Here is a 22,628-nt window from a genome sequence, read left to right on the forward strand (position 1 = left end):
GATAGTTTTTTACACTTTAAAAATAGTTTTTTTCGTGTAACAAATAGATTTTTTACACGTAACAAATAGTTTTATACGCGTAAAAAATAGTGTTCTACCAGTAACAAATAGTTATATACGCGTAAAAAATAGTTTTCTACCAGTAGCAAATAGTTTTATACACGTAAAAAATAGTTTTTACGTGTAACTAATGGTTTTTTCCACGTAATAATTTGATTAACTTTTACGAAATTTGTATTAAAATATCAATTTTTTTTATTAAGACGTGAACTGCTCACAAATACACGTCGCGTCACTACGTATTTCTAAGCAGTTAACACGTTTCGTTAGAACTAGCTCGTGTGTCAGGGCCGTCTCGCTAGTTCGTAGCCTTGAATTTTTACTCCAAGCGCACGTAAAGAAGTTTCATTCCAAAAAGTTTCATAAATAATGTCCTAAAATTGCGTTAGGAACTAGTAATATTTACTATATTATTTATTATATTATATTATAATTATTATAACAAGTTATCACAACACTTCAACATAAAAAAACTATACACATATAAACTTAAATTCGTAAAATAAATGGCAAATAATAATTATTATTTTTACACACACCACTGGCACTAGAAGTAGATTGTGCTTGTCGCCAAATATACATATGCCCCGGCCCGTCCACAATTCAATCCCAGCATCTTTTATCTTCGTCTCTTCAACGCTAAACGTGCCGATCTCGCCTATCTCTTTCTCACAGGATTGATTGTTGAACGGGCCTGGAATCCACGAGCTTGCGACGTTACTAATTGATATCTTAATAGAAACTGCAAACCTGCCGCGTCTTTTGCGTGTTTTTAATGGACACAAATCGAAAAAACGCTTAAAACGGTCAAATTGCAAAAACCGCTTGAGACGCAAAAAACGCAAAATGCTAAAAACGCTTTCTGTGTGGCCGTGGGCTAAGGCTTAGTCCGATCCTGTCGTGTTAAGCCACATCCAAAATTCCAAACACACGTGCTTTGATTAAGGCTTGATTAAGGTTTGCAGAGCTTCAGCATTTGCCATAAAATAGCGAGCAATTTGTTACAAAACCATATAAATTATATATCTCTGTAATCACAAAACTTCAATCTATTTCCGTATTGTAACGGAATTTTGAATTATATCTTTATTTTCGAGAAAATTTACTCCAAACATAAGGAATATTTTGTTGATGTTTGACCATCAAAATCTTTAAAATAAAGAAGTTGTCTAAAAATATGCTACAATACGGATATAGTATAATCCTTTAGCATTAATTTCCTTCTTGATTTGTGTAAGAATACCTAGCCAGTTTTACATAAAACGTTAAATGCCGAACGCTTATTTTGCTGCTTTTTCGGACTAGTGAAATGGAAATGGACTCTTAAGCTGACTTGGAAATGACGATCCCCATATAATTTTATAGGTATATGAAATGACAGCGATCTTCATTTTCAAGCCAATAGATTTAAAAAAATCATTTTTTTTAAATCAAATAAGTTGTTTTAGGAATGCCTCGAAATACTGAAGGGAGTTTGAAATATTATGAAAAAAATCCTGCAGGGAAAATTTAGTGAAATCGACTAATTATTGTAGAAGTAACGAGATTGTTAACGAGCTCATTTTCTTGAATTATTAAATTATAGATTGCGCTTGATTACTAATTACGACTATTGAGGGATTTCTATATTCTTGGAATTATATCTGCAGGAGCTTTATTATTATCCTTCTTCGAATTATTCATCAGATATGACATAAAAAGATTCGATTTCGATTCTGATTCAATTTCTACCGCCTAGATTTCTCATAAATCGATTTCTATAAAGCGTTTTAGTGATGGGATATTAAACCGCGGTAACGGAAATGCAGCTTAAATTATATCTTAAAATTGTTTTTTATTCAATATAAAAGTGTAGATTTGCTGGTATCAAAAAAATAGATAGGTAATTGAAAATCGTGATAATTTGTTTAGCGGATATTAAAATAAATATATTTTTATTAAGCTTTATACGGGGTGTTTCAAAAAATATGTGCCATCTCTCGAGGGGAGATTCCTCTCGTAAAAATAAGTTTTATTTTTCATAATAACATAGGTCCGCTTCTGCTTTGTTTCCTAGCTACAGGGGCTTAAAGAAAAAAAAATGTCATTTTGTTTTATTATAATTTTCTTAGCATTTCGAGTGAAATTTTTGAGTATAAAAGTAAACTATAAGTGCGACATATTTTAATGCTAAAAAAATGTCGACATATTCACCAGGGACGTGCATATGAATAAATTATCACTGGAATATTTTTCTAAAAAAAATATGTAATAGGTAACTGACTTTTTTTTCAGAATTTTTGTTGGCAGAATGGTGTAGACCCTTAAATGCTGATTAAAAGTTGTCTCTTGATATTTTGTCGATTTCGGTCTCTTCTATGAAATAATAGCAATTAATTAATTTGCCTTAATCCAATCCTAATGCAACCTTTAAAAAAATGTAATGTCATTAACTTGCCAAAATATTAAATACGTACTCATCAAAAAAATATAAACAAGTTCCTATAAACATAGGCCTTTTGTAATTATCTTTTTACAAAAGGTCTATGTTTAAGTACCATTATTTTTTCGGGGAATTTTCTTTAATACATCATTGTTATAAATTTTAATAAAATTTATGTTGTAAATTTTAATAAAATTTATGTTGTAAATTTTAATAAAATGTATGTTGTAAATTTTAATAAAATTTAGTAATAAATTAAAATTATCCAAAATCAAAACTACTGCATGCACACCTGCGTCTGATCCGACGAAACGAATGAATTGGTCGAGCCAGAGTCAAAGTATTTCAATAGACGAAATCCAAAAATTACAGAAAATACAGTTTAATGTATATCTATCTATTTATTACGAGTAATACACAAACTTTAAATTTCCCACAAATATGGTGCATTGCAAATTTTTTTATTTTCCCCATGAATCTCGAAATTTCCCACGAATTGAGAAATTTCCCAGGAGCTGGCATCACTGTATCTAAGTATTCAACGTGAATGAAAAAATGGAATTTTAAAGTACATTAATCGATGTTTTACAAAACTCTTCGGAAGGATTCGGATTTTTTATACTTTCAAGGTGGCATTTTCATCAGCATCAAATTGCGCAACTTTGCTTCTACCTATTTATATAGAATTCGAATATAGAATATCCCTTTCGAAGATTTCTTATTATGTATTTTGCTTGTAATATCTGGATATAATAATGGAATACAAAGAGAAAATATACGTTTCTTACAGAAATTTTAGAAACGAAATTTATACAAATCCAAAAATTTTCCTTTCTGCAGAAGTAAGAAAACAATTAAAAGGCTAAAAAGTTCTATAAAACGGTGCCCATTTCTATCGTACAAGTGTTCTAACAACGTTTTAAAAATGTTCTTAGAACAAACACTATTCTATAAAAATTGCTCTGGAAACGTTCTTACGATTTTTATAGAACATCAAATTGTTACCTGGGAACTAGAACTTCAAAAGTATCGTCAATCGTGACCCTTTCGCTGTTCTAAACCGTGTGGTCCGTGTGGAACTAACAACAATCAGCTTGACTTTGGCTGGAATCAGTATACTTGGCAACACTAGCATACTACGACCTTCCTGCAACTGCGACGGACACAATATTTCCCTCCCTCTTGCTCCAAAGAAATTACAGAAGGGGGGAACTACGTTTTCGCCTTTCCCCTCTATTAACGGTCTGGTCTGGTCCTAGTCGACTGTATTTTTGCTGGTTTTCTGTCTCACTCGTCCGATTTTTCCTGTCGCGCACTCCTATCTCTGTCTGCTCTGTTCGCTTCTTCCGTGCCGAGTTTTGGTACTTTTTAGCGTAGCGTATTATTGCAAAGTTTGGCAATTTTGTCGAGTAGGTTAGAAAAGAGGGAAAAAACGGAGAAAAATATAAGAAATAAAGCTGCGGAGTCAGTAAAAGTTCTGGAAGTTAATGGTTATTGCGTCCGTTTTGGAACTGTTTTTGTTTATTTATAATACACAAAAAGGGACATTACAACTGCTAACGACCAAAACTAAGAGAAATTACTAAAAAAAATATATAATCTTTTTCGCTGATTCTCTTTTATTTTTGGAGATTTCTTAATCCTTTGCTTTAATATCTGGAAATTAATGTAGAATGTTTAGGAGTAGGGTTAATCACCATGACTTTACAGATCTATTGTGTGTTCCCCTTTCTTGAGTTATAACGAGTTATAACTCAACATACGGTCTCAGATCTTTGACAATAGCCAGTATCTGAGACGGCTCCACAAAGGCCAGCTCTTCATCTTCGACATCAGCCGTACAAAAGGTTATGGCACGAACGGTTGTCGTCTCGGCGCATTCAGTAATAAGGTGTTCTGGTGTTTCCCCATTTTCCTCACAGAATCTGCATTCGCCGTTGTTTCTCAGCTTCAATATACTGAGTTTGACGAGACAGTGTCCTGTTAGAAACCCCGTAACAATCCGAAGATTGTTTTTACTTAAATCAAGGAAAATCTTTGATTTTTCTCGGTCGTAAGTTCTGAGGAACATTTTCGAGTATAGTATCTCTTATGCCTGAAAAAAATAATGGAGCAAAAAAAGAATGTTATACGTTTTTTAAAGAAAATTTGAAATCGAAATTTCTATCAATCAAAAAATTTTTAGAGCAAAACATAGGCGATTTAAGGCGAAATTATTTTTCAACATAAGTTAGGTACATTGTATACTTCATAATTAACTGAAATAGAACGTCAATCTTTACATATATATGTATTTATTTACACTTACAACATTTACAATATTTATTTATACTTACACCAAAGTTACACTTTTGGTTGTAAATTCAAATAATTGTTAGAAATAAAAATCTTGAAATTTTATTTATGCTAAAATGTATTATGACTAAGACTTTTTTTTATTTTTAGGTAAGCCCAAAATGCTACATTCAACTACCCATTGCTTCATCTTAGCTCGCATAGATAAGGTAATATGAGTAGATATCATATATTTTGAAGTTAAATACAAATAATCTTATAAAATTATGTGTGATTTTGTTACAAACGTAAAGTTACACAATCTCGTTTGTTTAATATTCTATATAATACCAGTGATCGCATAGGTGACCTTGAGTCAAGGTGCAAACTTGTAAAAAAGGATTTAGCAAATTCATTTTTAATGTTGTGTTCCGTTATAGTATAGACACGAGTTAACGATCATTTGCATGGAAATCTGAAATCAGAAATTCTTTTTAATTCTGGATGTTTATGATGAACTAAAATAATCAAATTACAATCGAAATAACTCAACATACAACAACATTACAACAATTTTATTAGTATCGTTACCCAAAGTTGCAACTAAGTAGTTTTTAAAATAATAAAATAGTCTGTATCAGTAACGTTTATTACACATACGATCATTTTTAGAATAGTTTCGTCATTTAGTTAGCTATTGGAACGAAGATACCTGTTGTAGATGAGTCACCTAAATCTTTTGGTCTTTGAAACTTGGCTAGATAAGCGGCATTAGTAATAAATCATTTGTAATTCATTATGTGGCTAAAACGCCAATGATATAAATCATTATTCTTCTAGATTTTTTAATTTAGAAGACAATGATTAAAACTAAATATTCTTGTGTAACCTTAGAGGAACAGCCAATTTAATCTACCATCGGTAACTGTTTTCTAAATGCTCTGTTTTTGATTTTTCATCTCAGTTTAATATAATGGTTATTACATTACACTCCATTACAAACTAATGATATTTATTCATACTCCATGTTTACTTATTTTTCTGAAGCCACCACAAATTTTGACATTGATTGCTTCGCGAAGTAGTACGAAGAATGTAAACGCGTGTTATAAAAATTTTGTCGAAACTGATCGAAACGTTTTTCAAAACATTTCCCGAAACAGTTCCAATAACAATAAAAAACCAACAACCAATCACGGCTTGCCTCGGTCGATTTCGATCTGTTTCAGAACCAACTTCTGACAAGAAATGCTTCGCGATATGTTTCACGAAATAACTCAGAAAAATTAGGCTCTGATTAAGTGGTTATGTAATAACTCTGTCCGACTTACTATTTTTAGCCGACCATACCAACAGGTATGATAGGCTATTATAAGATCGGCAAAAAAAAAGTTTTTTTAATTTCACTCAAAATGAGTTATTTGGGGGTCATAAATGACCTAATTACATAATATTTTTATGGTGTCTGTCTGTCTGTCCCTCTGTAATTATCGTGTTACTCAAAAACCGCTAAACCGATTTTAACCAAATTTGGCACAAAAATACTGTGGCACCCGAGAATCTGGCCATTACTTTTTTGTGGGGGTGGGGGGTTGGTAAGGGGTACGATTTAGGGAGATTGGTGAGGGGGTTAAAAATTTTAAAAAAGTCGTAACTCCAAAATTACAGTAGCTAGCGGAACGCGGTTTTCAATTTAAGATTAGGAATAATATTTGCAACAAAATTTTTAATAACATCAAAATCAGCCAAAGTCGCAGTTTTTGAGATTAAAAAAAATTGGAAAAATTCCTTTACTTTGAAACTAAAAGAACTGCCTACCAACTTTTTATTAACATATTTTCGAGCATATTTTAGTATGGGCGGCTATAAGTGCCTCCCGGCGCCAATTTCTTATTAACTTATTATTATATCCCTGTACGGTTTTATGTATTCCATGAAACAGGAAAAACTATAGTAGTAACGTTAGAAAGGAAAAACAAACAACTTCCGAATTAAAAAAAACACTACCCGAAGACCGATATCGATCAAAATGAATAAAATTCATTAGCCGTAGCGCGGCGAAACGCGTTTTCCCGAACAAAGAGATGCAGATACACCATTTCTTTTGTTGTTGTTGCCGGTGTTGAACCTCTTGAATTGCAGTACCATTATTTTCCACGTGTATCCTGTCTGAATCGGAGATCCGGTCGGCGCGGCGGGGCGAACACTGCTGTAATTTCGTTTGCATACCCTGAAAATAATTCGAACAAGGTTCAGCAAATGCACGTAAAGGGTCACTGATTATAAATGGACTCGTTTATCTTTTAAATGGCGCACGATTTTTGTCTGTAGGTATATTGGTCTGTACTAGCTTTCAGTTTTTAATATAATAATCCATGTTCTATGGTACATTCATTCAACCAATGTGTGGAGGTACCATGTAATACCATTTATTTTGCCGGACTAAGTTATCATGGGAGAAACATCAAAGGTTTTTCTTGATTTAAGTAAGAGCAATCTTCGTATTGTCACGTGGTTTTTAATAGAACACTCCTCAATGAACACCTCCGTAGATTAAATCTATAGGAAACAACGGCAAATGCAGATTCTGTGAACACCAGAACACCTCATCACTGAATGCGGCGAGACGACAACCATTCGTGCCAAAAAACGGAGATGGAGAACTACCTTCTGTAAAACCGTCTCAGATACTGACTTTTGTCAAAGCCCTGACACTGTAAAGTAAAGTAATGTAAAGATTTCAGTTAACGTCTCCTTTTTGCTGCCAGGGCTAATCTGGACGGGGCCTCCTTTGTTTACGAGGAATCCGAACCGCGCTCCTCGGCCATATCATGGTCAGTGGCCTACCGACTTGGGAAGTGTCTAAATTAACTCTTACTCACGAGATATCCGATCTCATGCGGCCTCGAACCGGCGTGAATGAGCAGTGTGTATCAATAAATTTTACACTTTTCCCTCGGACAACAGCACGATACAGAGTTTCGAACCGGTCACCCGTCCATCCACCTGTCTACCAGTATCGCCTAACGTCGCTTAACTTCGATGTTCTAATGACTGTATGATGAGTTATAACTAAAGAAAAGGGAACACAATAGATCTATTATGTCGCGATTTTTAACTTCTCCTCTACTATACAGTCTACATCTTCCAAGGGGTATCAAACACACTAATCTATAAATCTTAAAAAAAAATGGACAAGTCTACTCACAAGCGACAAACATGTACAGAGTGTTCAGAAATATTTAGTAATATACCATATTGCGGAGGTAGTAAGATACTTTTGTATATAGGAATTGTAAGGTTATAGTTGAAACTGCAGAAAGTGAAATAAATATAAACAAAAGACAAGAATAGACCAAAAACAGAAGAAAGTTGTTAAGAAAAATATATCACTTCACTTTTTTAACATCCTTTTTTAACGTTAAAGTTATTGTATAGTATTAAAAAGTTTTATAAAAATATTAATTATAATTATTACTCTATACAGGGTGTCCCAGAAATAAGTGCAAGTATTTTAACTGGTAGTATAGTTGAACCCCAGAAACACGCCTATGAGGTTTTTTTCGCGAAATTTTTTTTTGAAATTCGAAATTTTTTTAGTTTTTAGTTAAAAAACATATAATTTCTTGATAATATGGCAACATAGGTATTAGATTAAATTTACAAGAAAGAAAATCCAGAAAAGATCCAGTGGTTCTCAAAATTTTACCAAAAAATCTTTTTTTTTTGGAAATTTTCGAAGTAAAATAACTCCGTTATTTTGGACTTATTTAAAAAGCGATAAAGAGAAAATATGTTTCTTTTATCGAGATCTACCACCCCCTAAAATACTTGCACTTATTTCTGGGATACCCTGTATAGCGTAACAAAATTTATGAAGTTAGAAAATGTGACGTACCTCATATATCTCACGTATTTTGTCTAAAAGTCGAACTATATAGAGAATATAATCGATTTCCGTGTTTTAATGAAGATTGCAAAATAGACATAATGAATAATTCAGATTGGAAAAATTTGAGTTAACCTGAACAGTTCAACAGTCTACGATGATTATTTTTGTCACCGTATTGCCTGGCTATTGTTCTAAAATCATAACTTGCACAGGATTAGGGTATTTCATTAAATGCTTTTAAACATTTTATTTGAAAGGAATTTCATATTTATTTTTAGATGTTGTTCAATGTTACTTAATAAACAAAACATCTTAGTACTTACAATTCACGTTCACATAATTACAATAAATCAATCGAAATCGATTTAAGCATTCGGGATGATGAATCGCATGCACAAAAGCGATATTTCCATTGAATGTTTTGTAACATTGAGATTGTTAAGAGGGCACTATTATTTATTTCATCTATTTAAAAAAAAATATTTTCTTCTGGTTTATTTAATATTTTTAATATTCATTTAAATGTTGAAAAAAACATATACAGTGCCTGACAAAAAGTTTGCAATAAAATGTTTAAGTACTGATTTATTTAAAGAAATATGTGAAATCCTAGACTTGTATAATATATAGATTAAAGATAAACATTCGTTTATTATGACCCAACATATTTATATTATATGTCTTAGGGTAACATCTTTACAGCATTTTAAATAATACGAAAAAATCGTCAAGTTTGTTAATTAATTATTAACAATAATATTCTATTTTTTTCAAACCTCACAAAAGTATTAATTTTTGCGACGTGATTCACGTAATTAAAATTAATTTTGTACCTGTTCTCAGATTTTATTCATTTTCTACTTAATATTCTACGTTTTCTACGTAGAAAATTAATTTTCTACTCGTCGTTACCCAACCCTGAATAAAACGTTTTGTATGTGGCGAATAATATGTTTTAAAAAATCACGTAAAAATATTAAAATTAAAAACAAAAAAACGTTTAGATGATATATAAAGAAAACTGAAAACAAAAAATGTTTGTTTTAGTATTACTTCGTTCCTGTCTCTATTTTAGTCGGATATCGATGTGTTTGCTTCAGTTTAAAGGTGAAGGTCTCGAATAAAGGGGAACTACACCAATAGGGAAGTTTCCAAAGTTATTCAACGCACCAGCTCTATCGATTTCCCAGCTCCATTCGGTCTGGCCGCTGCTCTCCGTCCCCCCTCACGCCCCTCGCCATCCTCCACAGACTAAAACTTTTCATATAAATTCTTTTTCCACCTTTATTAAAGGTCGTGTGTCTTCTTTCATTCTTGGTCGGGCTATTACGTAGCTTCAATGCGTGTATTCGTCGTGATTTTGCATGTACATAAATACTTCTGGATACGAGAAATATATGTAATTTATTTTAATCTGAATTTCCAATGGGGAATTTTAAAATGCTATTTTGAAGAAATGAACTACAACTTACAACTTTATTGAATTTATTTTAAAAACAATGTAGGGATTCATGATACTATACTACTAACATAAAATATTGAATTATCTTTATTAAATTTTGTCAGAACAGGACAGAAACGGGGTAGCGTTTCTGTCAGCTCTATCGATTGTTGCTTCCATTAGGACTGGCTGGAATTGCTTTTTTGTCCTAAACAAAGCTTATTAAATTTTATATATAAAATGTTTTCCTCCTTTAATAAATAATGCTTTACTTTTATTCCTCGTACTTTTTTTCATAGGCTTTTTCTTTTTACACAAGTATAATATTACTACTGACGTTTTATCCATTTCAAATCTTTACCTAATTTTAATAAAATAGCATACCTAATAATTCCATGTTAGGATGTAAATATCTTGCTGTAGCAAAAACCCGCAATATGCATTATACGGCAACAAAACCCGTCTTAAGGTTGATTCTCACTATACCTACCGTTTCCATTCCATATCCCTTCCATATCCGTTCCGTATTTTTTATTGTATTGACGCTATACGTAAGCTTCCGTTCTGTATCAGTTGCAAATATTTGTATCTTTTGAAAAAGGTAATAGATTTAATTAAGAGGTAAAAGAATAAATAAATATCAGCAAAATGTTAACAGAGCTGATACAAATATGAACTTGAAAACGCTGTTTCCGATACGCTTCAGTCCGTCCGCCAAAAAAAAAGGTATAGAAGGAAAGGATATGGAACGGAAGGGAAACGGAACGGATAGTGTGCGTTGTCCTATTCATTTACATGATACAATATTTTATGTAAACGAAAGGGAAAGGGAAGGGAGCTGATTCGGAAGGTATAGTGAGAATCAACCTTTATCCGAATTATTTTTGTGTTTTTTCTCTTTAAAAATTAAATATATAATTTTTATTTCTACAAAAACCAGATACAAAACAATGATTCTACTTAATGATATAACACGTTTTTTTTTGTAAAATAACGCTTCAAACAGTTTTTGCGTATTATCTCGAAACACGTTTTTGGGATTAGACGGGTTTTGCAACTTAACGCCTCAATGAGTAAATACAAATATAGATAAAATATGCTCGAGTTAGACGAAAAACTGGTGAAGCTGGCAACGCCGTGGCCACCCTCTTAACAGGCCACTCCTCTCTTCAACGGCCGCCGCACGTCGAGCCAGTCGCAGTCAATAGCGAGACCTGTTCGCTTCCTTTGCGCTAGCGTTTTAATCAGGCAAATGTCGAACAACGCCGAAAATTCCACAGGAACTGCGCCACGTCCAAAGCGGACACTTGGTAAAAAAAGGACTTTTCTAACGCTGAAGCAAAAAGTCGAAATGTTGGAGTTGCACGCCAGCAGCGCAAAAACGAGTGCCCGAGAATTGGCCAAGCGTTTCGGTGTGGGCAAGACGCAGGCGGCGGACATACTCAAAAAGAGACAGGAGATACTGAACAAATGGTACTCGACGAACCCCAACGTTAACGAAAAGAGGAGCTTCTTACATCCGAAGGGAATTCAAATAGATAATTTATGTTACGAATGGTTCCTAAATGAAAATAGCAACGGAACATACATTACAGGTAACCAAACACGTACTGTTTTATACAGGGTGGTCCGAATTGTATTTGGGAAACTTCGGCAGCATATTTTTTTAAATAAAAATAAGTAACAAAGTTCGTATAAATATATGTCCTAAAATGCTTCGTTTCGGAGATACAGGGTGTAGAATTTTCATTTTCTAGATAATTTTTTATTTTTTTTCAGATAATTATTATAGTCAATATTTGATAAATATTGGTGTCTGAGTCTGTTTTTTGACATGGGAAATTTGATTTCGACGTCAATATGTCTCCTACTTGTAGGGAGCCCCACCTACATATTTTTAACAATTTTGAAGAATAACAACTTTTCGTCGGTACGAAAAACTCCTGAGTGAAAAACAGTTGAAATGAAAACTACTGAGTGAAAATACATGTTGTTATTGACAAGAAACTCGGCAAAAAATAAAACATGTTGATTTGACTGAGAAAGATTAGATAAATTTGGGAATTTTTATTTTTTTTTAAATTAATCATAAATTTTCCTTCAAAAAATTATGATAAAACAATTTCTGTTGTACTTTTGGTAGAATGTAGAAATGTAATGTTAATAACTATTTAGTCAACATGTTTAATTTATTTCAATGATGACAGGTATTGATAATTTCGATTCCAAATACCTCGAGCACCATTGTAGCGATTTTTACCAAAAGACCCTTTTTACGTAGAAAACGTCGTAAATGTATATTTTTTACTCAGTTGTTTTATACAGGTATGGGCGAAAAGTTATTACTCTTCAATACAATTAAAAAATATGCAAGTGGCGTCCTCTACAAGTAGATTGACATCAAAATCAAATTTCTCATGTCAACATCTCATCCAAATATAGATTTTAGTTCAGAAATTATTTGGAAACAATGGAAATAAAAATGAAACTTCTACACCCAGTATATCCGAAACTAAGCATTTTAGGACCTACATTTACATGATCTTTTTTACTTATGCAGAATATGCTGCCGAGGTTTCCGAAATAGAGTTCGGCCCACTCTGTATATTCAAATGGAACAAGCCGTTAGGTCTTAATTCACAAAAAAGTTAAATGCTTGATTTAAAAGAATAACCCTATACTCAGAGAAATAAGTAAATTTACAGAAATTCTAAAATATGTGTAGTCAACGTTTTAATTTTATCCGGCAATGTTGCCAGATTTCTCAGTAAAATCGGTTGTTTCAAGATTTAGTTTCCCACTTAGGACCTCCTCCTCCTCCTAGGTGCCTTCTCTGTTGAGGTTGGCGATTAATATGGCATATGACTCTCTGTCCAGAGCTTGGTAAATAAGGGTGTTTCCGTTGGTGTGGATCCAATCTCTTATGTTACGCAGCCATGATTTCTTTTTTCTCCTTATGCTACTACATTTTTCATCGATTTTTCCTTCTATTGTGGGCACTTAGGACGCAACATTATAATTACAATCTTTTTATTACATATTGTATTTCGGTATAACGGAAAATGTAAGATTATCTACTAGGCGATCATTTGAAAAATCGAGAATCCTACTAAGATGTGAGTCGAAGAGTACCTCATTTTGGTTTCCCCTCCAATCCTCATTATTCGAGATCATGTTGATCGATATTTCAGATTTCTAGTTTTTAAATTGCCATTCAAACAAGTTTTTTTTACATTATTTATTAAATTTCTTGAGATATAGAAGTAGTGTGTTACATTTACCATTTATAAGCGTTGTTTACAGCATATTGTGTATTTCTTAACTAACTTTGACACAGTAATGGGAATCATTGACTACTATATTAAAAATGTTATTTATATTAATAAATAAAGATTTTTTTTTATTTATATTAATAAATAGTAATTGTAAATAGTAATAAAGATTAATGCGCTTCGGTATTTACTTATTTCTCGGGGAAGTTAGTTGTTCAGACAACAATGTTTATCTAATATTAGATCTGTGGACATCTGAAGAACAAAAATAGTACTATAAAAATTGTTAAAAATTAAACAACAAATAGGAAATATGTATAGAATCATGTATTAAAAAAGTATCAAAAATACCATATTATTTAAATATATTAAAATAATTAAAAACATATTTAAATAGTATAAAAATACCAAATAACAAAACACTTCCTAAACTTGAACTTTAAACATTATTTTAAGGACCGTCGATTCAACAAAAAGCCAAAGAGATTGCTGCCAGTTTAGATTATCATGATTTTTATGCCTCCTCGGGTTGGTTGGAAAAATTTCGCAATCGGCACAATATTACTTTCAGAGGAAATTCTGCAGAACATTCAATTGCCAAAACCGGCCATCAAAGAAACATTTTACCAACCGTAGTTGGTAATAATGAAGGAACATTAAAAAATTCTTTAGACCTGAAGGAATCCAGAATTGATAAGTTGTGTTACGAATGGTTTGAACTTCAGACTAGTAAAGGTCTTATTATTACAGGTAATAATAATTTTAATTTGCAAAATGTGTTTTTCTAACTTTTGAATTTTAAGACTCCTTGATGCAAAAAAAAGTTGAAGAAATCGCTGCCATTTTAGATTGCGATGATTTTAGTAATATTCGTACTTGGATTGACAGCTTTTGTGTTCGTCATAATATAACATACAGTTTTGGTCATTTGTGCAAAGGAGAAATTGATCGACATTCGAAATTAAATGAAGAACCCATGGTTTACACTAAAATTAAAGAAGAAATTATTTGTCAATCGGAATTGGAAAAGTCCGAAGTTAATATTAAAGTAAAAGAAGAACATGAACCTTCCACGGACATAGAAATTAACAGTTATGATCGTGCTATCGAAATGGTAAAGGTTCTCCAAGATTTTGTTAGCACTCGACAAGACGATTATGCATTAAACTTGCTGATTGATTTAGACATACATTTTCATAATATCGTTCTAACCAGTGAAACATCTGGACAAGAATAGATTTGTGTAGTATCTTGTATAACAAAATGAAACAATATAATCTATTTAAAAAACAACGAATACTTTTATCTCTATTTTCTTAACATATTCCTACAAATTTTGATTCATTGCGTCACAACTTATATTCCACCGAGCACTATTCTAAGAACTTCCGAAATATTTGGATTGTACGTTACTTTTTTAAAATAATTTCCAGCAAAAACAACTTTCCACAACTGCACACGGTCGTAGATCGACTGAAACAAACTTTTATCTATGCTCGCCACCTACAGCTGACGTTGCTCCTACTGCACGTCAAATATCAATGACCCTGCGAACTGAAAATAACATCGCTGTAGGCGGAGCGATGCACGATTCCTGCGCAAAATACTCGATCCTATTGGCCGAGCGTCGGCGGCCATCATGGTTCTTGTCATTTTTTTGTTTGTTGTGCGGACGTTGCCCGTGGCAACACGCATAACAAACGAGACGAGAAAATATCACGTTGCCATTTATAAGAAGGAGATAAAGAATATCCGAACGGTCTACGCTGGGAAGACTTGTTGAGAGAAGGCTGTTTTTCTTTGCAGAAAGCGAGTGGGGGTATGTTTGAGGATGTCGAATGTATTTTGGGATCAGATGAACGCTAGAATCAAATGTGAATTATTTTGTTGATGGCATGCTGTGTTGCCAATCTAACAGATTATTATGAAGATTTTTTTCTCCTTGTTTTACTAAGGCTCAAATGTATATGTCTTCCTTCCTGCTACATTCAGTGACACGCTGTGCAAAATCTTAGGGCGAAGCGTCCCTGACCGTGTATGCTAAAAAAATTTTTTGCTTAAATTTTGAGAACGATCGGGTTTTCATTCTTGTAATTTTAATCTACTATCTATGTTGCCATATTATCAAGAAATTATGTTTTTTGACAAAAAAAAACTAAAACAATTCCCAAATTATCAAATTTGTTTTTTCGCAATAATAAAAGCCTCAGTATCGTGTTTCTGGGGTCGAAATATACTACACCTAAAAATATTTGCACTTATTTAAGACTTACCCTGTATAATTAGAAATCTTTAAAAGTTAAGTTAATAATTATTATAAATTAATAATGTAAACTAAAAAATTATGCTCGCAAAAATAAAGCATAGAGTTTGGAAAAAAAATATGTGAAGAGAACATTTTTTGGATATGAGATTTAATTAAGATATTTCAAAATTAATTTTATTTTTCAAATTCCCTGTTATAGGAAGTAGGCAATCTCAAGAGTGAATTTAAAAAGAAAATGTTTGAAATATTTAATACTTAACGTGGCGTATACACGTTAAATCCTTTTAAAATTCTTATGAGCTTAAAGTCATATATTTTTTGTACTGCGCGCAATTTTAATATAAATTTTCATAATACCTATATGTATATACTAGCTTTAATCGTGAGAACCTGCAGTAAATTTCATTCTTGGTTTATTTAGTTAGATGCTGCGGAAATGAAAACAAGTATACGTAAGTCTGAGAATATACATATGTATAACGCTAGGAAACTAAAATATGTAAGTATGGTTATGATGGACACAGCTTACAGATTTACAAGTTTTTTGACATATTTATTTTGAAGTGTAATAAAACTAAATTTAATATTATCTAAACATCAGTCAAAATACAAGTTAAATATAATATATGAAATTCTGTATACAGGGTGAGTCTTAAATAAGTCCAAATATTTTTAGGGGTAGTATATTTTTGACCACAGGAACAAGTCTATATGAGGTTATTTTAGCAAAAAAAATTATGTTGAAAACCATGCATTTTCCTTTAAATTTTCCCGCATATTTTAGAAAATTTTTTAGAACTGCCTGTTCAGCGCAAATTTTCCTACGTTATCATTTCTTATATTACTATGGTTGCGGCACTAAAAGGGATGCAAATACAGAAAAAATCGGTGGCTCTCAAATTTTTTTATAAATATTTTTTTTTTAAATTTTCAAACTTGAATAACTCGTTACCTTATTTTGGACTTATTGAAAAACGGCAAAGGGAAAATATGTCCCTTTTATCGAAATCAGATTAATCTGTATTTTTTTCGGTGGTAACGTTTAAAAGCCCTTCATAAATAATGTCCAAATTGGTATGGGAATAGAATGAATAGGTATATAGGGTATATTTAACAAAACTTTGGTTGCACATCATAATACGACCACCAGCAAACTCCATAAAACGACGCATTGTGTTACTGATGACGTGCAACCAAAGTTTTGTTAAATATACTATATTTTTATATTTAATAAGAGTTTTAAACACGTCTGGTAATAAACTTATAAAATATTTTTTGAATATAGTACCTATTACAGTCCTAACTACTTTACGCTATCGAAAGATGCGTACAATTGATCTTAGATAGGAACTATCGAAAATAGGAAATTGCCATCCTATCCGATAGTCAAGCAGCACTTAACGCGATCAACTCAATAACCATCAATTCGAAGTTGGTCAAAGAATGCCTAGAGAAGCTCAACAAATTAGGTAAAGAAAATAAAGTCCTCCTACTCTGGGTGCCTGCTCACCAAGGGATAGAAGGCAATGAAAAAGCAAATGATCTAGCTAGGAAACGAGCGAACACTCCACTAACTGGACCAGAACCGTTCTGTTTTCCAAACGGGAACCAACTGAAAGCGGAACTGAAGAATCTGGAAGACTCCATCCGTAACTTGGAATGGGTGTCCTCCAACGGTCTAAGACACTCGAAAAAGTTCCTCAGAACTTATGACCGAGAAAAATCAAAGGTTTTCCTTGATTTAAGTAAAAACAATCTTCGGATTGTCACGGGGTTTCTAACAGGACACTGTCTCCTCAACGGCGAATGCAGATTCTGTGGGGAAAATGGGGAAACACCAGAACACCTTATCACTGAGTGCGCCGAGACGATGACCATTCGTGCCATGAACTTTGGTACGGCTGATGTCGAGGATGGAGAGCTGGCCTCTGTGGAGCCGTCTCAGATACTGGCTTTTGTTAAAGCCCTGAGACTGTATGATGAGTTATAACTCGTTATAACTCAATAAAGGGGAACACACAATAGATCTGTAAGGTCGCGGTGATTAACTCTCCTCCTAAACATTCTACATTCTACAGTCCTAACTGCAGAGGTAGAAAAACCATCTTAAAAAATAGTTATAAAATGGTCACTTGAGAACGTTATAATAACGATTCTGCAACTGGGTCCACATATAAACATTATCGACCTACATTTAACGAAAGTATACGCCATCGACCATAGTACCGGTACCGACGATCGCCATAACCTTGACTTGGCCTTAAATTGGCTGGATTAAACGCTTTTTACGCCACGATAATAAATAAGCGACGAGTCGGTCGCTCGAGGTGATGGTTCTCAGAAGTACCGGGTCGATGGAAAACACCGTCCACCATTTGTTTAATGGACCAAAACATGGTGTAAATACTTGTAATAAACATATTTATGAATATGCAAGTTATTAATAGGTACAGGGTGGGTCAAATTGAACGCTTTTATAGGGAAACACCCTTTTCTATAAGAGATAGACGAAAACTAATATTGGTGTCTGGAGCCCAATTTTTATCAGAAACATGTTGGTGAAAACCGCACATCGATATCTGTTACCGTTTCGGAATTAGGGGGTGTTTTTCAAAAATGTGCATTTCTAACTTTTAATAATTTAGTAACTTTTTTGCTATGGAAAATTTTGTATTTTTACGCAAACATTTCCAAAGCACCATTTTACGTAGAATTTAATGGTTTAAATATACTTTTTTCAAAATTAATAATTTAAAAATTATCAACAGAAAATTTGATTTTTTTAATGGGACACACTGTATATTTCTAATTCATTGAAAATAATTTAAAATTACCTTTCCAAAAATATAGCACACTTGATATTTTGCTCGATTCCTTTTCGAAATATAGAGTAAAAATTCGCCCACTTTGAATAAGTAAGCTTTGAACACGACGCCGTCTGCAATGGAAAAACATTCTAGCTGTCAGCAGCAATTAAAACGAAAATAATATTTGCAATGAAAGATGCAGAATTTTATAACAATTTAAACTATATTTAAAAACATCAACACATTTAAACTATATCTAATAACAATAAAAATAAATAGCAATCCAAGACATGATATTTTGCTACAGGTACAGGTGTTTGACATATCGACCTTCGTCTGTTATCCGTTTTTGAACATTTCCGGAATTCATTAACTTAGTAGGGGTGAAAAATACCTTCGCTAACCGCTAAATACTTCTTTTTCTTGTCTAGGTTATACAGGCAATTTAAAAATACTGTATATATACTTTATTCTTCCGCAAAGATAAAAATCAATAGGCTCTAAGTCCTGCGGCCTGGATTGCCAACCGCATGAGATCTTGGTTAGCTATTCAGTATTCAGATATTCCTGAAATTGGCTACAAAAATTTTCCGATAACTTCAGCGTTCTGAGGCGATGCTTCGTCTTGCTGGAAAAATTTGTTTTCGAGTTCCATTAGGGGCATATCATCAATAAGGGGTCCAAAGCCTACTAGTTAAAAGTGGCGAACTTTTAAAAATTCTGTATTTCAAAGGGGGCTAAAACAAAGTATCCAGTGTGCTACATTTTTGGCAAGATAATTTAATGTTCTTTCAAGTTAATTATAGATAAAAATATACAGGGTGTCCCGAATAAAAAATCAATTTTCTGTTAAGGTAACTCTTAAATTATTAATTTTAAAAATTATACTTAAACCATTAAACTCCACGTAAAAAGGTGCTTTGGGAATATTTTCATAAAAATACAACATTTTCCATAGCAAAAAAGTTACAGCGATTTGTTAAAACTGCACATTTTTGAAAAACACCCCGTATCTCCGAAACGGTAACAGATATCGAAGTGCAGTTTTCACCATCATTTTTTAATAAAAATTGAGCTCCAGACACCAATATTAGTTTTCGTCTATCTCCTATAGAAAAGGGTGTTTCCCTTTAAAAGCGTCGAATTTGACCCACCCTGTACATACAGAAGGGAAAGCTTCATTTTTTAAAGAAATTGAACAACTTCACGAATAAAGAGAATGATGAAAAAAGGACAGAATATGAAGCTGACTGAAACTTGTGTCGTTATAATGAAACTACAGGTCGCACGACGCTCAATGGAACGAAATGTGCTGGGAATAACCAAGAAAAACTGTAAAAGAATAGAGTGGATACGACAAAGGACCCAGGTAATGGATGTCATCAACAGAATCAAATCCCTCAAGTGGCAATGGGCAGGACACCTGGCAAGAAGGACGGACAACAGATGGACCACAAAAATTACAGCATGGTACCCAGGAGGAATTGAGAGACCTAGAAGACCAAACCTGAGATGGAACCATGATATTAGGAAATTAGCAGGGATAACTTGGGCCCGCATAGTTAACAATAGACAACAATGGGCCCAGTTACAAAGAGGGTATTTAAATATGTAAGGGAGACTACACCATAATTGGAAATGGTTGAATAAGCTAAAAATGATGATGATGATGGTATAAAATGGTAAAAGGGTTTTCACTGTTTTCATTTTACCTTGGAAAAGATTTATTTCTTACTTAATATACAGCAAATTATTGATTTTTGTTTATTTTCCGGGCACTAATATATATTGTTACGGATTCCGTGGGTCCACTAATTTAAACTCACGATAAAATACTTAACGAATTTATTTTTCTCACTATTTACACACAATTTATATTAATTAACACACAATTAACTATTTATAAAATTCCTTCGCCAAATTGTCACGATTCACAATTTAAAACGCGGTGTTTTGGAATTCAAACTGGCCCAACTGCCAAGCGCGGGCTTTATATACCCTACTAACTGTTTCTGGAAGCTTCTATTTCTAGAATTCTGTAGTATTTCTTTTACTTGCTAGAAAATTATTTTTAGATCATCGATATTTTCCACTAAATCTCAAGAGATACTCAAACGCGCTACTCAATTCGCCAGGTTTCTTCACAATGTAGGCAACCAGCAATACACTTGCGGTTATATGATCTGTCAACAGATGTCGCCACCCGTCTTAACAATATTTACAGTGTTACATCAATTAGTTGTAAACAGGTCCAGAAAAGACACAATTGCCTCTAAAATGTATGCCTACTAAAATGTATGGTAATTACAAAAAGCAGTATGACGGAGTCCTGTTAACATTTTGTTAAAAATGTTAGAGATATTCTATTACAGTTGACGGTTGGAACCTTTGGTGTTACACAGCAAAATAAAACACTAAATCACCACAATACACCAAAACACTTTTACTTTTACACTGTATTTTTTTTTCTTATGACTAAACTTACGATAAACATTCAGTTCTGTTGACCGTGTAGCCATCGAAGATTACAGTTGAGGGTTGGAACCTTTGGTGTTACACAGCAAAATAAAACACTAAATCACAACAATATACCAAAACACTTTTACTTTTACACTGTTCATTCAGTGTAAAAGTAAAAGTGTTTTGGTGTATTGTGGTGATTTAGATATTCTATTCTTAAAGAAGGTTCATTCCTCCCGAAAAATATGCGGGTTTTTGGACCGAATGGACATTTTATAATTTCTATTATATATTTTTTAAGTTTTTTAAGTTTGTAGTTTTGTTTTTACTTGATTTTTAATTAAAGAAAATGTTATTTTTTAAGTTTAGCTCAAATGTTTTCTGAATCTCATTCAGAACAACAAGAGGACGAAGAAAATATAATTTTCTTTATTTGAAAACGGTGGTCCTTAAAAAACGTTATTTATTTTCTTTAGAATTGAAAAAAAATCAATTTTATATTCTCTTTTCAAAATAATAATAAAAGCATTCGTGTATGTAATTTTATGGATTGAGTGATATTAGCGTTTACAAGAGTTTCTTTAATGTCTGGAAAATGTATTGTAATTTTTCACTTAAAAGAAAATTATAAATAGACTACGTGTCTTACAATATGTATAACTGAATTCTTATTGAATTTTTATAAGATACTTATTACGTCTATCATATCTATTTTGATGTTTTTTACACAGTAGTGACAGTTGTATTTATTTTAAATTAAATTGTTTTTTCACCAATGGTTAATGGTTTTTTCACCTAATTTTTGACCAATCAGGTTGGTTAGCGTGGTGATTTGGAGGGTGTTAATTAATTTGTGTTTGGTCAAAAACTCTAACGTGATTGGTCGGGCTAAATAGTTGCCTGCTGGAGCTAGACACAAGTGACATAAAGCCCCATCCCATAACATCCCAGGTATTTTAATAATAATTCTTAAATTTAATAAAAAAATTGCGATTTGTAATTTTCTGAGATGAGATGAATTTTATTGTTAAAAATATTTATTTGGACTCTTGGTTAAACAGCAGGATATATACCGTATGGCGTGGAAATGACATATAAAATGACAGCGATCTTCATTTCATAGCCATCGCTGACGCCGTTTTTTTTTCGATCATGTTTGTGGTAAAAAAATACTATATCTTCTTTTCTTCTATAAGTTTAAAGATTTTGATGATTTTTAAAACATTCTCTATATTTTTATGGATCAATGTTATAGTGTATGTATATTGACATCTGAATATAATCATGAAATCTATTCTCTATAACAAATATAGTTAGAAATCTAAGTTTTATTTCTCTAGCAGTATTATTGGGTCTTTGCACACTGATTCTACTTTCATTTTACTGTGTTCTAAGTTTGTAATTCCATTTTTCTTTTATTCTAGTTCATTCTTTTTGAAAGTTCTTTAGACTTGGTATTTCGTAACTTATCGAAACTGTGTTGCTTTCTTTATTATCAGTTTTATGAGTTTTTCAATATTGTAACGTATAAAAAAATAAAAATATCCTCGTATTTTTTGGACGAATACTGTTCTTCTACAAAGTAAGGAAAGCAGTCTTTTTTTACGGCAATGATTAAATATGTAAATATTTTTGTGTGCAATACATATTCTAACTGTAGAATTAGCATATTATAAGATAATTGGTTGTTTTCTAAATTTTGGTATGTTATATTTATTCACTAAAGGCTAAATC

The 22,628-nt window shown here is 32.5% G+C and overlaps 2 protein-coding genes across 4 annotated transcripts in view; both read left to right on the forward strand.

Moving 5' to 3' along the window:
• Nucleotides 1-22,628, forward strand: part of LOC115876081 (nuclear receptor corepressor 1) — a 224,823-nt gene that overhangs the window by 139,938 nt on the left and 62,257 nt on the right. Inside the window, exon 1 of one of the 3 annotated variants that reach the window (XM_030891774.1) lies at nucleotides 4,936-4,986. The exons of the other annotated variants lie outside the window; for them this stretch is intronic. The gene's annotated coding sequence lies outside the window, so the exon portion shown is untranslated. Of the gene's footprint in view, nucleotides 1-4,935; nucleotides 4,987-22,628 lie in introns of those variants that run through there. 3 annotated transcript variants of the gene reach the window in all.
• On the forward strand, nucleotides 11,077-14,851 carry LOC115876084. The gene is made up of 3 exons (XM_030891779.1): nucleotides 11,077-11,684; nucleotides 13,818-14,111; nucleotides 14,165-14,851. The coding sequence occupies exons 1-3, from the start codon at nucleotides 11,342-11,344 to the stop codon at nucleotides 14,596-14,598; spliced, it is 1,071 nt and encodes a 356-aa protein (XP_030747639.1). The 5' UTR covers nucleotides 11,077-11,341; the 3' UTR covers nucleotides 14,599-14,851.

This window comes from Sitophilus oryzae, unplaced genomic scaffold (assembly GCF_002938485.1).
Source record: "Sitophilus oryzae breed Bouriz unplaced genomic scaffold, Soryzae_2.0 scaffold_1396_pilon_pilon, whole genome shotgun sequence".
Classification (NCBI taxonomy): domain Eukaryota; kingdom Metazoa; phylum Arthropoda; class Insecta; order Coleoptera; family Curculionidae; genus Sitophilus; species Sitophilus oryzae.

Bases quoted from the DNA above. Each gene is read 5' to 3' on its own strand.
- LOC115876084 (XM_030891779.1), top strand. From the start codon at position 11,342: ATGTCGAACAACGCCGAAAATTCCACAGGAACTGCGCCACGTCCAAAG. The intron at 11,685-13,817 runs GTAACCAAACAC...CATTATTTTAAG, and splicing joins CAACGGAACATACATTACAG to GACCGTCGATTCAACAAAAA. The intron at 14,112-14,164 runs GTAATAATAATT...TTGAATTTTAAG, and splicing joins TAAAGGTCTTATTATTACAG to ACTCCTTGATGCAAAAAAAA.